This window comes from Cygnus atratus, chromosome Z (assembly GCF_013377495.2).
Source record: "Cygnus atratus isolate AKBS03 ecotype Queensland, Australia chromosome Z, CAtr_DNAZoo_HiC_assembly, whole genome shotgun sequence".
Taxonomy (NCBI): Eukaryota; Metazoa; Chordata; class Aves; order Anseriformes; family Anatidae; genus Cygnus; species Cygnus atratus.
The window spans coordinates 18,324,940-18,342,435 of NC_066396.1; the positions used below are offsets into that span (position 1 = coordinate 18,324,940).

Genomic DNA, 17,496 nt, shown 5'->3' on the forward strand with positions numbered 1-17,496 from the left:
GATGCAGAAAAAAAAAAAAAAAAAAAAGAGAAAAAAAAAAAGGCAAAATGCTAAACTGCTTTTTTTCCTTGAATGTCAAGAAAACGTCATCTTGATTCCAGGTCTTCTCTGGCAGTGAGGTGATTTCGCCAAGCCCTGTGGCATGTCATAGCTCTCTTCCCACAGGCACAGCTCAGCACACCACCTCTGCCTTTCAAACAAGCCCATGGCTCTACTGCTAAACGACCTTCTGTGGTTTTAAAACTTCCCATCTACAAGCAAATTCACTTCTGTCCTGTCCTCCTAGCTACCCGACTTTAATTAACATCTTCCCCAGTGCTCCTGCTAACAAGGCAGCTTCCCTGGTGGCTTTGCATGTCTGAAACCAACTTCCTATGTGTCTCTGCCTTACTGATTCAACCTCATTTATACATATTTGAGCTTATACTTGTATATAAAATACACACTTTTGATGCTTCTGATTATCTGTAATCTTCTCTAGAATCTCACTCAGCATTATGTTTTCCTGTGTTATACATAAAAGTTGATATGTAAGATAAAGTTTAATCAGTCATCTGCTATTAACTGAACTTATTTATTCGGATCTATTGCCTCTACTCTTTCAGGAAGCTCTGACGCTCAGTCCCGTTCCATACCAGTGCTCAGTCAACTCAGTCTTCATTTCTCCCCAATGAATTTATGAGATCTGATGCCTCTCTGTGAAGCCATGAAAATGTGAGGCAGCTAAAACCTCAGTCTGCAAACAATTTCATGTTTAGGTAATGGTTACCAGCACGTAAAAAGCATTACCATAAAAATAACTAAGAAGCAAGACTGGAATTGAGGAAATGAGCGTGCAAAGCAAGCATTTCACCATACCGAGTCTCCCTACAAACAGATGTGAAACTATAGATTTCACCAGTTCCAATGAAAGAACATTTTGTTCTGGGACTGCATTTGGGATACACAAGCTCTGGCAGGAATGATTGTTTCGAACAAGTGAAGATAAATTAATAGAGTTTCCATTGAATATGCCAGGACAATTATTTTCAGCCCATTTAAAAATATTCACAGAATGTACTTCAACATAACATCACGAGGGTGGACTTGAAAAAAAAAAATGGTGCAAGCAGAATGTAGGCCTGTAGCTTAGGACACTGAAGTGGATTCACTCCTGAATTTGGCCTCTCAGGTCTTAACAGACTGTTGCAGAAAAAGCTGTAGCTGGTGCTTATGGATTTCTATGTTTGCTGACAGTCAAGGAGATGCATCATGGTGCAGGGGAAGCTGCTCTCCGGCTGCCACCAAAATTTCTGACATTTCAAAAAAGAAATTCCTCATCTCAAGTTACAGAAACAACCACAAACCATCTGAGTTCTGATTAAATAAAAATGAGAAACAGCTCAAACAAAGCATTTAATGTGGTAAGTGGGTAATAATATCTTAATTTAGTATCCTGAAGTTGGGAGGCAGTTTTAATGTAAATTAAGTTTAAAATTGTATCAACCTAAAACACGTAATTGTTCAAATTGTCCTTCTTCCTCCAGTTTAACAATCCTGCTCTTGTATTACTGGAGTAGAAAGTTTATTTGAGCAATATCAGGCCTCTTCATTGTTGAAGTCAAACTGATCATCATTTTCTGACCTAAAACATTTGAAGAATGATTTATAATCAGCTCTAGTACTGGGCCAGGACTCTCACAGTGTGAGTTCAGATGCTCAGATCTTCCCCAGAGAGGCAGCCAAGCAAGATGCACACCAGTTTATTCCGTAAGACCAGCTGCTTAAGTTTTCTCAGTATCTGGTTAGACACCGGGCCCACAATTAATATTAAAACAGCTTAGTAATTCAGCACTACTGAGGCAAATGGCTGACAGGTAATGAGAGGCTTCTCTACTGCCTTATGAAAGAGAGACAAGCCAGCACTAGTATATTAACATTTAAGAAACTGATATTTTAAGACCTTCTAAGCAAGTGCGTTGAAAGAGAAAAAAAAATTTAATCCTGAAATACACCAAACACAGTGCTGCTTGTGCCAGTTCAAACGAATGTGTTAATTTTCATGTTATGTTCATGCCAGTGCTGCACACAGCCAGGTGGATGCATGATGAAGTTTCTCTCTTTTTCCGGCCATGTGCATTATGTTAGAGGCACAATGCTGGGCACAGTACAACACAGACCTCAGCACGTGTCTAATTTAAAAAAGAAACATCTGAAAGCTCGTTAGAACACTGTTACTGGCAGTGGGATCCTGTTCTCTACTTGTGTTGCAGTTCTTTGTATGTCTTCAAAGAAAACACAAAAACCTAACTGTGTGGATTATAAACAAAACAATTTATTGATTTTATATATATTTTCAAGGCACTTTTTTTGCTGCAGTTTAAAACTCCATTTGGTAAGAAATTCCTTCATAAACCACATCTTCATGAAATAAAACACACAGCTGCAGGGCTAAGGAAACAACCAAAAAATTCAAACCAGATCTTGACCATAAACTAACTATGTTCCTGGAATCACAGAAGGAATCCATAAGTACAAATCATTTGTTTTCCAGCAGACTTTTTTGATTGATAGTTATTTGGGAAACAGAGGATGAGACTTACTCATTTAGAGTCGACAAGAAGAGATGGGCACCTCAGAAGAACAGCTCACCTCACCTGTATTAAATATCTACGTTAAAAAAAAAGATGAACTCTCCTCTGCCAGAGACTATTCTGTATTGTCCACAGGGAGAGCTTACATGAAGGCACTCAGATTTTTTAATACAGATTCAGGATAGGATATTAAAGTAAAAACGATATGTAATTATCAAATACAATTTGCAATAGAATATTTTATATGAAACCCAGTAACCACTGATACAATATACTTCTCCATATAGAGTTCCCATCAGAATGTTCCAACGTATGGCAGGTATTATGGCAACGCTGTATCACAGCAGCACCAACTGAGAGAGCAAACTCATTGCTGGCACACTTCACTGATGAATTAGGCCTTTACATTGTTTATAATAATTAAAAAAATAAATAAATCTCAGTGCTTTTGAAATTGAGCCAATACTCAAAATACAACTCCATACTGCTTGATCTACTTGAATATCTGTTGACAGGCAAAAGCATGTTCTGAAATAGAGAACAAGGGTTTAGTCCATTACGCTTACATAAAAAAGAGCCAGCACAAGCCTTTTCAGTATTTTTCATGTACAATTTCTTGCTCTGAGTATATAAATACAGACATTCAACAGGTCCATTCAGTTCTGGAGTTCTAAATCCATTGCTGTTATTTTGATTCACTCAATATTATGCTGTGATCTCATTTTTTGCCATTATCATTGTTACTGCAGCCTTATGTTACATCTCCACTGCACAATGAACACAGCAGCTTTGGGCTTCTTCATCTTTACAATGATACATAGTTAGCAACACATTTCACTTCCATATTTATATTCAGTTTTTCAGGGGTCCACAGGACTTTGTCACCTGACTCCAGCAGCATTATTTTGGTACCGCATTGGAAACACATCACTTAGTCTCACGGTAGGTGTTGGAGTATGACTTCTTTTGCTGTTGACAGGAAGGTCTCAGTGGTAGAGAAGTGTTAGACATGCTTCTTTAAGTGTCCAGGAAGTGTTGGATTATAGTTCTTTATTCCTTGTTGGAGTGGAGCCTTGAAGGAGGTACAAAGGGATCAGGTTCCTGCTACCAGCTAAAAGGCTTTGGAAGAAGGGTTTTGCAAATGCTCCGCTGACAGCTGGGATCTGGAGGAAGCTGCTGTTTGCTTGCTGCTAGCAGAAGAGGTCTCAGGAAATGGCAGATGTACAACTACACCTCCACAAAGGATCCTGGGTTGTTCTTTCAATAGCTGACAGTACCACCCCTCTGACTGAGAGTTTCTAAAAACAGTCCCAAAGATTTTCTTTGGAAAAATGGAAAAAGTTTTATAACACAGGGCTGCAGCAGTCCATCTGGAACATCTCAACATCCCAGCCTTTTACACTGGCAGTGCTGGGTGAGCTCAAGCCTGCTTACAGTGGCACCAAGGAAAATGGTAATGACAGACAAATAAAATTGTGTATTTGGGCTCAAATGTATTTTAGTTTGAGCATATAAAGGGTTCACATCCTTACTCACTATTGCTGTACTAACTCAACCAGCTGAAGATGTGTCCTGTATATTTCTCATAGACACTGACCTCTCTCCTGGGAGTGGGCTCTGAACAATGCACTGCTTCAAAATGCGCCAACTGAGGCTGCCTGTGGCAGAGGGAAAGATTAGAAGGACTGCCCCCGCTGGACATGTGTTTTGTTCCTGGGACACAGCAGTAAGCAGTGACTTAGTCTGGCCCTCCTCACGGGTGAAAATTTCCCTCAGCTGAAATATATAAATGTCAAAACCACAATCAAGCAGCAGCAACAACAACAAATATGTACCATGAAATGAATAGCACCAAGGATGTTCAGTCCCATACATTCACTCTATAAAAGCAAGACCAGCAGTACTTGGGCTCAGATGAAAATGCCATTCCAGTGTGAATAATAATAATGCAGCAGTGAGACATCTTAGTACTGAGCACAGTGTTTTTACAGGCAAGCTAACTGGAAGCTGTAAAGCAAAGTACAAAAATACATGAGAAGTTCAGTGGTCAATTTGTCCTCTGAAGTCAACAAGAATTTTACAGTTTTCAGTGGAAGAAAAAGAACGGACCTTAACAGGAGACTGCATATCACTATTGAGCTTGGATTTCCATAAATATAAAAATATCCCCTTTACAGAGAAATTATTGCACATTTTATTAGCAGAGCTAAATTAGAGTAGGTAGTATTTGTCATAAGGTATAAGGCACATTTGATCTGCATTCTAGGAGATGAAGGGTAAATTGCGAAACTTCAGAAGGGAGTGTTTTTAGTCACAGCATTGTTTCTGTCTCTAGTTCCTCAACACATGCTAGTGTGCAGCAAAGGACTTGATGCTACTGTCATCTAGCTGAACTCACAGACTCCAGAGAGAGATAGATGTGCTTGCTTCACTGAAGGCAGAATGTAGCCCTTAGTCAGGAACAGAAAACTTGATATGTACTTCCAGACATAACCTAAGGCTAAAGATAAATCAGCAGACAGGCTGTCAGATACATAGTTTTTGCCGTGTAGATTAGAGGTCACGGATGCATTTTACCAGTCTGCAGACATCACAGACCAGATTTCAGCAACAAATAAGGAAAACAAAACAAACAACAAGAAAAAAGCAACAAACAAACAAAAACACCTCATAATGTTTTACCAGAACACTTATCCACTGCCACTGCTGTAGAATTATTGCTGAGATGAATTCTAGATTTCAAGTTTGCTGACCCGGATGAACACTTGGCAAAATAAAACAGCTTTGTTTCTTTAGTACTGGCCTTTGAACAGCCTCCAGGTCAAAATGACATTAAAGAGATTAGCACCTTGACAATTACTTGTAAAAACAGTTGAAAGTTCTTACAATAGAAATGACAGTTCAGGAGAGTACACAAAATCTTTATCGCAAACTTAGTTCTTCAAAATAATAATTATGTCAAAATATATATAATCCACAACAGAAGGTTCTACTTTAACCCCTGTCATGGGAAATAAAAAATATTGTATACACAGGATGCACTCAAAATCTACGGTGACAAATTCTGCACTGAATTAGGTGGGAATTTTGCTGAAGTATGAACTGGAAATCTTATTTTACGGCCTCTGTAACCGGTAAGATTTTTATTATTATTTCGCAGGTATTTGGGTTTCACCTAACAAACAGTGCATCATTTGACTTATAATAAATAAGCATAATAAAGAACAAATTATATGTCAACAATGTATACTCTCTTTTCCATTCTACCTCAATTAACATGACTAAAACTGACCATGAACTACACCCAGTACTGATTGCGCTTCAAAGTTGGGTTTGTTTTTCGACAATATTGGATCATTTCAGGATCAAGGTTTAACCAGCTATTTTGCAAAGGCTGTTCTACAGTCGGAGCAACCACTGTAGGAAGTAACTGTTCGTGTCTTACTGCCATCGGTGTCGAGGCTGTAGTTTGCTCAGCTCCCTTCAAGAGAGGGGTCACCGTAACAGTAGGTACAGTCAAGCTTCGTTCCAGACAATGACCTGGACTACTGAGGATTACATCCATTTGATTTTTGACAAGTGGTTTTGCCTTCTCTTTCTTCTGACACATTAGCAAAATGCACACAGAAATAACAGCAATGATGAGTAGCACAGAAACCAGGACCAGGGGGATAATAATGTACCAAGGGTTGCTGCTTTCACCTGCTTGCTCTCTGGGACTCTTGGCATCAGCCCGATCTGTGGTCTCAATCCCTGCAGATCCCCTCGTTCCCAGTGCTAGATTCAGCAATGGACCCTCCTCGTGTAGATTTCCCCAGCGATTCTGACCTGGGAACACGCTTGGGACGGTCTTCTGTGGTGCTACTGTGGGTTCTTCATTATGGGAGGAAACTGGTGCATCATCCTTTGAGGTACTGTGAATTTTTAAAGTGGTCATGCTGGTTATTAAAGGCACTTCAGCTGTAAAACCCTGCCCAAGTGGAGGACTATATGGCACTATGGAAAACTCAAAATGGCCGACAGCAGGCTGAACATCATCTGCCCTGAGCATAAATGTGAATGAATCATTTAACAGATCAACGTCTGTCATATTTGTATCTATGTCAAGAAGCACAACACCTCTATCAATGTCAGCTTGGGTGAATGTCTGAATATCTTCAAACTCTGCATCATTCACAAACCTTTTTTTTACAATTCTTCCGTGAGATGGGGGAACCAACACTTCAAATCTAGGATTACTGTTTGTTAAATTAGCTAGCTCAGAAGCATCCAGGTCACTGCTTCTGAATTTATACACTGCTTTATTTGAAATCTGCATGTCAGATACAACTTGCACTAAAGGCTTCATTGTGATGTTCAGTACTTGTCCTGTCAGATTACTTTCTGCAGTGAATATCATAAACTCCAGTACTTCTTTGAACACAGTGAGATTTGTCAGGTGGTAAGACAGTCTTCCTGAGTACAAATCTGCCTGCTCAAATTTACTAACCTTCTCATTTCCAATCATCAGGTGCCCATTCTTCAGAGGCTGGGTTATTTCATACATGATATTAGTGCTTTTTCCATTTGAGACAGCTGAAAGCTGCACGTTAGTAATAGTGACAGATGTCTGACCCTGTGGAAGTGCAACATTGGTAAGGTTGACCAGGACAAGAGCAGTTGGTATTACTTCAAGACTGAAAAGTTTGTATACAGGACGATGTTTACCATCAGTCACACTGAAATAAAACACGCCAGAGGAAGGACTGCCATCCTGTACAAACCAAACCATACCATTGTCGACATCAGCTTGTGTGAAATCCTGTATAGAGACACTGAGATTGCTCTTCATTGCTAAATAACCATTATTGGGGTTGCTAACTATGGTGTATTTAAGCTCAGCTGGGTTGTTATCTAGGTCTTCAACTTTCAGATTGTCTGACCCCAGCACTGACACATCTCCCTGCAGGACTTTCAAGTGCAGCCTTTTAGTCTTCAGTTCTGGAGCTTGGTCATTCACTGGAACAACAGTGATATTAAATATCTCCTCCAAAACTTCACTTTGGGGCTTTGTTGCAGACTTGGTCTTTAGGTTTAACCACACAGCAAAAGTGAAATTGTCACTAAGTGATTCAGAATTATCATGCACGTACACAATTCCAAATTTGTCCAGTATGTATTGGGAGAAATTAGGTTTTTCTTTTGTAACATTTCTTTCTCCGACAATAATCACGCCATGTAGGGGTAAAGATACAACTTGATACCAGACTTCATACATGGAGCGCTGTACCTCAGGTAGCTTTATCAACAGATTTGAGGCATCTAAATTTGTTTTGTTGATTAACACTCTACCTCCTTCCTGGACTATGGTACCTAGTAGAAAGAAAAAGAGAGTCTTAGAAACTGCTTGTTTCATAGTTGCAACGTTTCAGAAATTAGGTAATCTGTTTCAAAAATTTATGATGCTCAAAAAAGAGAGTATGGAATCAAATATTTCTCTTTCATGGTATCCTTGATTCCCAAACGTCATGGCTATTTGAATCCCTATGCTATTTGAATGAATTTGAATGAAAGAATATTATCACTATTCTTAAAATAGACTTGCATATAAGAGATTACATATTCTATTGATCATAGAGCATGATTAAAGAAATATCAGTATCTCAAATCTCCAGACGACTCTCTTTCACTATCTCTATCATTACAGCAAAGTGGAGGATACCCACTACAGCAGTAGGAAGAATCTAACATAGGTGGTTAATCGCATTTTTAAAGATGCAGTGATGCAACTACTATCTACACTATACTTTGTGATGAAAGTATTCCAGTCATTTGCTACCAAAGAAAAATCATCTTTCATTTTTTCTCATTTGTTTGTTGGAATGCTGACAGATCCTAAACAATCAGAAGGCCCAAACAGCACAGCATCTTTACCGGTATTTGCTAGAAGACGACTGTTCTGACCGTGCCTGGTAATTTCATATGAAATTACAATATGGAACACCTGGAGGTCCAGAGCTGATGGTGGAGAGGAGACAGTAAACGTAAAGAAATCTTCTGCACTCCAGCCAGCTGACTCTGCATCTAAGTGCTCATACATGATCACACCTTCATTCACCTGTTTTGGGGTAAAGACAGCTATAGGTATACGAGGAGATTAAGTTTAAATACAGAAGTGTAAGGAGAGAAAAAAAATGTAAGACCATTGTTCAAGAAAGGGTTTTGTAGCTTAGTTCACACACAATGGCTGTGTATGTAGCTTATATTATGAAGTTTTCTTATCCTGCATTTCTCTCTTTGAACATACTCAGTGTCGCCAGACAAGCATACTTGAAAAACAGATTTATGCTGGATATAATCACTCATCTGTTCAGACCCAAAAGCAAAAGCCAGTATTATCATACTAGGATCCTCATCAGCTGAAACTAAACCAGAAGTTTAAGATCAATACCTTCATACACTGAAACTTCAATAGGATTCCTAAGAGCCACAAGACTAGAACATTTGCTATATCTCATTCACTAGATTCCAGCTTTGCCTGATAATTCTTCTCTGACCTCGAGAAAAGACAGCTACCTATTAAAGCCTTGGCAACTTCCCAGGCAACTACTGACCTGGCTTGCCTGTATTAGTTTGTAGTTGCCAAAGAGATCCCTGTCTAAGATGGTGTCAGTTTTAAGTCTACAACTTGTAACACGGGTTACACAGCTTTGCAAACAACCTGAAGGAACTTATTAGCACATGTTCCCATGACATATGCTTGAAAGGTACGAAAAAGAAATCCAAAAATCCCTGCTGCTATCATGGATGAAGCACTTTAGCACTACAGAATCTGTAACTACTGACAGAGTTAATCCTGAAACCACTGAAACAGACCCCTCCAAGTTCACTAGGGAAACAGGTTTCCAGGAGCAAGTTTTCTCACCAGCTTCAAAACCATCTGACCATACTGTCCATAGAATTCAGACTGATGTGATAAAATCCTACATGCACTTCACCAGGTTTATGCTTTCCCTATACTGATTTAATCCTTAATGGTTATTAAAACAAAACATACAGAAGTGGTATTAAAATGTTGTGCTGTTTCAAGATAACCTTCCAAAGCATGCCTATAGGACTTCAATTTGGAGAAAGCAAATTAATGTGACAAGAATAGGCATGACATCCTATAAATTCAGTGGTGTTTAGTTATCAACTGTTAATCTTTCTAATTTTTTTTACTAAGTCGCAAGTCCATGCTAATATCTGCACTGACAAGAAAATGGAATTGGTTAGCATCGCCTTGTTTACCTCTGACATGACTTTACATGTAATGATGAAATTGTGGCTTGCTGCAAAATGAAAATACTTCTAAGTTATCATAGAACATACTGTCCGAGCGAAAAAACAACTCATGAACTACTGTTATTCAACTGAATTTAAAGAACAATTAATTTCCTTATATTGGCAACTGCTCTTGAAAAACTATTGGAACGCAATACTGATTTCAGCTTCTTTTTCTATCTTTTTTTTTTTTTTTTTTGGCCACAAGGCAATAAGCCACTGGACATAAGGAAGATGCACCTCAGCAAAAGTAATAAATTCTTTTTTAATCTAGTTGCATACTACTTTCCAGAAGTAAAATTCCAAGTTCTATAATACAGAATGAAGCCAATGAAGCCAAACAACAAAACTAACTCAAAAACTTGCAGATTAAATGAGATTTACAAGCCTTTTATTACCAAACAGAAATCAAAATTCTTATTCTCTGTGTAATGGAGAATATACAATGCTTGCAATATCATTGTCATTTTTTCACTGATATTTAACTTCATGTGGCTATAACACACTAGACAGTGAAAGTTTATTTTGGATCTTTTTTCTTCCTCTTATTCTTCATTCTCTGCCAGAACAAACAGTGAGCTGGTTAGGATACCTTAATTTTACCTGCAATAAATCACTTAGTTCTACTTGTTTGAAGTGAAAGTGGCCAATACAAATACCTCCAACAGAGAAAAGACGCACGCACATTATTACAGCTCAGACCCTTACACAATTTACAAAGTTCAAAGCAAAGTTATCTACACATCAGTAAGAATTAAAGCTATAGAGAAAAAGTGGCATGTTCTGACATGACACTATCAAATAAACATATGTAGACTATATCTGTAGGCAAAGAGATTTAAACTTCAAAACTCCAGCTGAAAGATCTTGTCTGACATGCTTAACTGTTTCATTTAATGCTCATAAAAAATGTTCATTTTAGGAACAGAAGAAAACAGTGTCATTAGTCAGGTTGTTTCAAAGTTTGGTAATAACTAATAAGAATGCCAACTTTTTTCTCGGTCTTGTTGGTCAAGTTTCTATTTCTAAACAACAGATTTTCTAATGATTTCATTTACCGGGTCAAACAGTCACTTTTTAAATCTGTAAACGTAGATTAAATCCAAATTGTTTCTTAACTTTTCCTTCTGTAAAGTCAGATGGTCGAGCTCCTTCTATCTCCCTTGCTAAGATTTTCTGAGAACAACTTACAGTGCGCAGAGCATACAGCTACATTAAGACTCAGCACACAGACGTAAGTCATTTCAGTTGCAAAAGAATGTTTTCCATCAAGTTACATGAGCTGCCATGTTTTAGTCATTCAAGTACGGGACCCTGTATCACAGTTAAGGTTCTTTAAACACTTAATATCACAGCCAATCAAGTCAATAAAAGTCCTCTTGGGGACACCCATGAGGACTGTGCACAGCTGAAATGAATCTGTTACTTGGACTTTTCATACGGCACAAGGCTACTCCTTCTGCCAGGAAGTCAAGGCTTCCAACCTCTGACTGCCGGTTAACGGCACCAAAACAGCTCTTCTCAAAAAATACTGTTACAAGCAAAACAGTGGAAATTGCCAAGACTCTGCTAGTATCTAAAGAGAGGGGAACAAAGGCTCTTCTTGCATTCATTACTACATGCCAGATATTTAATGACACAGCAAATCCGGGCAATCGCACTGATGGGTCACATATGCTCAGTTACTAAACAGATATACATGGACCAGGCAAGGAAAAAGCAATTGGGATGCCCTTTGAAGTAACAATCTACCACTGAACTATTCAGTGTAAAGTAAATGCTTACCATAGACTGTGTAAAACTGAGGATTTCCTGCGTGGTATTATCAGAATTTACTCTGATCAGCCTTCCAAGTTTGGGGGAAGTTACAATCATAAAAGTTATAGTTCTGTTTCCTGCATTGGTCACATCACTGGTTACAGCTTTCAGATCACGTTGTGAAATAGGTTTCCTGGAACCTAAAAACCATCAATTAAAAGTACCTTAGATTTGCAACAGCAATTTTTCACAAAATGGTAAAATTTTATATGTACAAATCACCCTTTCATCTAGTTATTCTATTTAGCATTCTAATAATGTTTTGTAAGATCAGCAGGTTTACTCTTTTTCCAGTTACTTCCAAATAACACAATTCTTCCACAATGTTTTCAATCAAAAAGCACATCAGTATGAAGTATCTTTGTTTTACAGCAATGAAAAAGTACAGTTCTCTTCAGCACATGTAATTGCTAAATTCTAGTTTCTGCAAAGGCAACCCGAAGCGAGGAGTAGTGCACATGTAAGAAGCCCTGTCCCTTTATCACATGTCTAGAACTGAATTCAAACTCCAGCTGAAGTGACCACTGGCAACGTATTTAGCAATCCCAGTTGCGCACAGAAGGCTGGGTGATTTGGCTGAGAAAAGCCTTAACAAAGCAAATTTTTAGTGAATGCACCCACACCAAAATAAATTATTATCTGAAACTTGAACAACACTTTATTAATATGAAAGACAATTTTCATTAAATGAAGTTTAAAAGTAAATACTGAATTAAACAAACAGGAAGGACACTGTACAATAGAAATAATGGCCTGAAATAAAGTATTATTAAGATGGATGGAGGACTGAGGGATCCTTTTAATACACAGCACTGCATTAACCAGTACCTTCTGACTTAAAGATTATAAAGAGCTTTCTGGAATTTGGCCAAACCATGACAATTTTTGACATAGCTGTGATAAAACCAAATTTAATAGTTTCCTAGAATAAAATTGAAAAAAAAAAAAAAAACTGGTTTAGTGATTTTTTGATGTACTGTTTCCTGATGATATACACTCAGAAAACTAAATCTGATGTTAACTAATACTTTTAGAAGAGCAATAGCCTGTTCTCCCTGACCCCAATTCTGCCTCCCTTTTTACATTTTTTTCCTCATCAACAAGCTTTTATAGGTATCAATGCAGAATTTCAGACACTAGCGATACATATCCTTCAGGTTTGCATTATCAATCCATCTCCACTTAAGCTCAGTGTTTACAGATGAGTAAACCAAAATAAGATCTTTTTCCTGTAAAATTCAGGGGCGGGGGGGTGGGGGGGGGTGCGGCTGGAGGAGGGAGTGAGTAAGCAAACTGGAGAATGCAAATGTTTTGCAAGCCATCCATAATCTCAGGATTCTGCCTGTTTACAAATAGTTGTGCCCTGGCTCAAATCACATCTACTTTGAAATGGAGTTGCTATTACAAAATGAAATGTTCTGGCTGTTTTCCCATTTTTACCTTCCCCTGCCACTCTGTATCCATATTGCTTAGAAAAGTGAAGCAGTCCGTTAGGGCTTGAAAAATCCTCTCACACTATCCAATACAAGAAGTCTCCCTTCTTTTCTCTCTACTATTCTTCTCCCTCTTCTATGTGACAGGCAGAAAGGGAAGCATGACCACATGTTCAGTCTACACCAGATGTGATCAGGAATGTAGAACAGAGAGCAAAAGTTCATCAGACCACGTGTATCTGCAAACAGAGTTATTTCTCAATAACTTTATTTATGCAAATCAGGCCCGCCCCAGTGCCATAACAAATTAAGACAGAGTAAATCGCAAACACGGTTACACTGTACTGATGGATATAACTACTTCAAGTTTTCACAAAGCCCCTGGTCCTTCCCAACAGCCCTGACCTCTCTCAGGAGCTGGGGCTCAACCATGAGGGACTTCACTGCACAGCAGAGGCTGAAATACCAAGCAGGGCCATGGACACTGAAGTCTCTCACACTCTCCTGTGAAATGGGAACCTCCCCAAATATAACTGTCTCCTGTGAGTGATGAACACTTTTCTCCTGAGACATGAAAAACCTTCTCCAGCACCTGCAGGGGTTCTGCTCTGGTCCAACACCTCAAGAGGGAGGAGACGGTTATTTGCCAGCCAGCAGACTGGGTAAAGGAAAGGGAAGTGAGAGCGCAGCCTGCCTCTTCCCCCACACAGGAGCAGAGAGATCACAAAATAACACCACCCGAATTCTGCAGAAAGAATCAAAGACAGGGGATGGGTGACAGAGTGGGGCCAAGCTAATGTATACATGCAGAACACAATGGCGTAATGCTGTTATCAGTACCTAATAATTTTGGCCTCTGTTTTTACTGCCTACTTTTACAATTGGGAAACTATTCTGGTATGAGCATTCTGCCTATCACTGCTAAATAGTTATGGATCATCATGTGTGCTGACTGGCCTTGACAGCTCTGCTTCTGAATACCTGCATCTTTTTTCTTCTCTAGGCACAACTCATCTCATTCCTTCTTCAGTCAATTGCTTCCCTGAAGAGAGCAATTCTTCACATTTTAGCTATTTAGTATACGTAAGACAAACTCATGTATCTATCAGTCTGTTTACTGAGCACACTGAATAAGATGACCTGCTGTTGGATAGAAGAAATCTCTAAACCATATAAACAAACCTGCTATATTCAATTCACAAGAAGAGAGCAGTACATGCTGTTATAAAATTGCAAAACAATATGCTTGAGAAAATAGTTTATATCCAGTCATGAAAACACGGCAAATTCTTCAGAAAATACTCAAGTTTTACTTCCCTATAGGGAAGATTCTTCAAGCTGTTTCTTAACATTTCCCACAGTGCTATAAAATATAGCAAAACACTGGCTATTGTCTTTATGTGTAGGAGTTAAGCAACTGGCACCATCACATTCCACAATGAGCAAGTACCACTGAAACCTGTACAGCTCCAGAATGTCTTTAAAAATATCAGAAAGAGAACAGGTACAAAAGCTAGCAGTACTTTTTAAAACCACTAAAGGAATTCTGCTAACTCTAAGCAAGCAACAATTCAGCAGAAACTGTAGGCTTGGATAAATACAGCCTGCAGCGCTGAAGGAAGTACTGTTATCTTCCAAGCTGGAGAATGGACAGAAAATCTAGAAACTATTCCTTCTATAGAAGTATCAGGCACAGTTTTCTTACAACCATCTTTGGTTTAAGATGGAATTCCTGTAAATCCCTGTGCCTGAGGGAACCTTACACACTGAAATCACAGATTAATAAGCCTTTTAAGTGGATTTATGTGAATCTCATTTATATTGACTGAAGAAGATCATGCTGCTACAATCTCATTTTCTGCTGCCTGTGTTTAAATAGCTTTTGCTGCAAGCCTTTGTTTATGCAGTTTATGTTCAGGAAGTCTTAGAAACTGACGTGCTCCTCTTCTGCATGAAATTAATAAATCAAGACACAGATTAATACCTATACAGCTTTCCCATCTCCCTCTGGCTGTATGAACCATGTTCAGAGAAAAAAGAAGGCAGCACAAACATGAAGTGTGATACAGATGTTGCTGAGAGAAGGCTAATCTTTCTTTCTCCTTTAATTCTGCAATTAATGTTAGATTACTAGCTCAATGAGGGATTACTCTTGCTAATGCAAAGCAATATATGGCTCTGGTGAGAATCTCCATACTCATCAACTCCTGCAGGAGTACAACTTCTTTAAACATAGTACTTAGCTGCTGATACAGCTTGTTGCAAATGCATGAATACAAATTAAAATTGTTCAATCCCTCTGATCCATCAGCGAGTCTCCACCGCTCTCCATAACTCTGCTCAAACAGTACGAAAGCGAACTAGAAACCTGGTGAGCTTAAGTGTGCTATTCAGAGTTCAATGGACACAAGCTTCACTGTTTTTGCCAGGCAAAAATCCCAACCATCTAAAGCAGCCTGAATACTCTAAGCAGCACTTTGCACCTCTAATTCTATGAATATTATACAGAGCTTTTAAATTAATCTGAATGAGGAATGTTGAGAGCTTAGGCAGACAGTGTTTATTGTCACACTGTGCTTATATATTTTACTGCCAAATTCCATCACCCCAAGCACACAGGCATATCAAAAATGTAAAGACCGTAAAATAAAAACATTTGAGACAACATAACTGTTCTTTTAAAAAGCACAGAGATAGATTTTTTCCAAGTACAGCTATACATGGTCACCTATGCAATTTTATCAAGTGCACGAAATCATGATAAGGTGTTAAACACAGACCTGGAAAGACTCCGAGTCCTTTGTTCACTTCAAGACTAACGACTAAAGTCCGAGCTGTGATGCTAAAAATCTGTCGTGGTGCAAAGTTCAAGCCGTCTGTTACCTGAAAGTTGAAGCCTCCAGACATTGCTCCTGTAGATAACAAAAACATAAATTTATTTATTTTTAATCTTATTTTCTTTTTTTTAATTACATTTATTTTTATTTTTCTATTTTTCATCCAGACACATACACACTGGACACCTTTTGCTGTAGGCTACAAGTGAAATAAATCCCAAGTCCTTCTAAAGCAGTTTTTGATCAGCAATTTTGTATCTTAACTAGAATTACATAAATTCATAATGCAGAGAACAGCACACCAATGAGGAACCACTGGCTATTACTTACACTGAAAGCCATATATAACACAGCTACAAATAAGCAGAGTGCCCCTTCCCTTTTTCCCTCACTGACCTCAGCAGACACGATACCCAGTTAAATTTGGAGAGACACTGGCTCCCAAATTTTCTACTCTTTTTACCTCTTAAGAAGGACCCAAGCACTTAAGCAGTCATTTTTGGCATAAAAGTAATTTGGGGAGAAAAACTACTAGAATATTCTTTCATCTCAATTTACATTTAAAGGACTGGATCAAATCACAGGTTGTTTGCTTTGCTTCTTTGCTCTCCTTCAGCTTTGTTGAATAGGATATGTTGTCACAGCTTAAATTATTTCAGAGGTTATGTTTACTCATAATAAATGCACATTTTTTTCTTTAATCTTAGGACCTATATGTACTTTGGCACACAGTAATGGCAAAATACCTCCAGGAGACTGGGCAGATTCCTGTAAAAGTGCATCTTTCAAAACTGACTTACTGAGGTGTATACTGCTTCCTAAGACTGGCTTTATGTTGACGGTGCCCAGAGTGTTTAATTAGGTAGAAAGAGAGAATGAAAAATTAAAATATTAACTGTTGCAAATGGTTACCATTACCCTCCTGCTTGTTTTGCCTAATGTAGCTATGAGATATTGCTGCATGAATATGTATCCTGAAAGTGAAATGTTGACATGTATTTTAATTTAAAGATCAGAACTCCTTGCCTAACTCTGAATTAACCTACCAGAAGAATCAAATGTGGGTTCTAAGATTATAGTTCACAACTCCCCTAGGCAATGCTCTTATATTCAGCCAGGCACCAAAGCAGCTCTGAAAAATCATGCCATATTGTTTTCTTATTTTTAAAGTCTTTATTCTCTGATGTTTTCTTTTCATAAAAATGTACAAGCAGTTGCACATTTAAAGAGGCACTTAAGAGTCTACTAATTGCCTCAAGTTGGTCGAAAAAGGCTTACTCAGCTTCACTTGTTTTTTTGGCTAATGTAGAGCAACTGTCTGATTGACACAATCAGACATTTTGTCATTGACAGACTCAGGAAGAGAACTAAATCCTGCTGCTAGGCAGGAGCATGCATTGTTTTAACACAATTAATTTTTAAAGGGATATCTGATCAGAGGTGATAAAAAGGACACCAGAATGAGTGTTGTAAAAACTGCACTGAGAAGACACTGAGGCTTCAGAACTCACAAGAGGTCAGTTCAGTTTTGCC

General features: G+C 38.4%; 1 protein-coding gene across 1 annotated transcript in view; it reads right to left on the bottom strand.

The window, feature by feature from the left end:
- Window positions 1-2,295: 2,295 nt before the first annotated feature.
- The window catches only part of LOC118251429 (chondroitin sulfate proteoglycan 4-like), a 41,366-nt gene continuing 26,165 nt past the window's right edge, over window positions 2,296-17,496 (bottom strand). The window contains exons 7-10 of the mRNA XM_050716577.1: window positions 15,907-16,038; window positions 11,661-11,833; window positions 8,487-8,670; window positions 2,296-7,925 (exon numbers count right to left, since the gene is read on the bottom strand). Coding sequence (XP_050572534.1) covers window positions 5,872-7,925; window positions 8,487-8,670; window positions 11,661-11,833; window positions 15,907-16,038 — 2,543 coding nt within the window. The 3' untranslated portion in view covers window positions 2,296-5,871. The remainder of the gene's footprint in view (window positions 7,926-8,486; window positions 8,671-11,660; window positions 11,834-15,906; window positions 16,039-17,496) is intronic.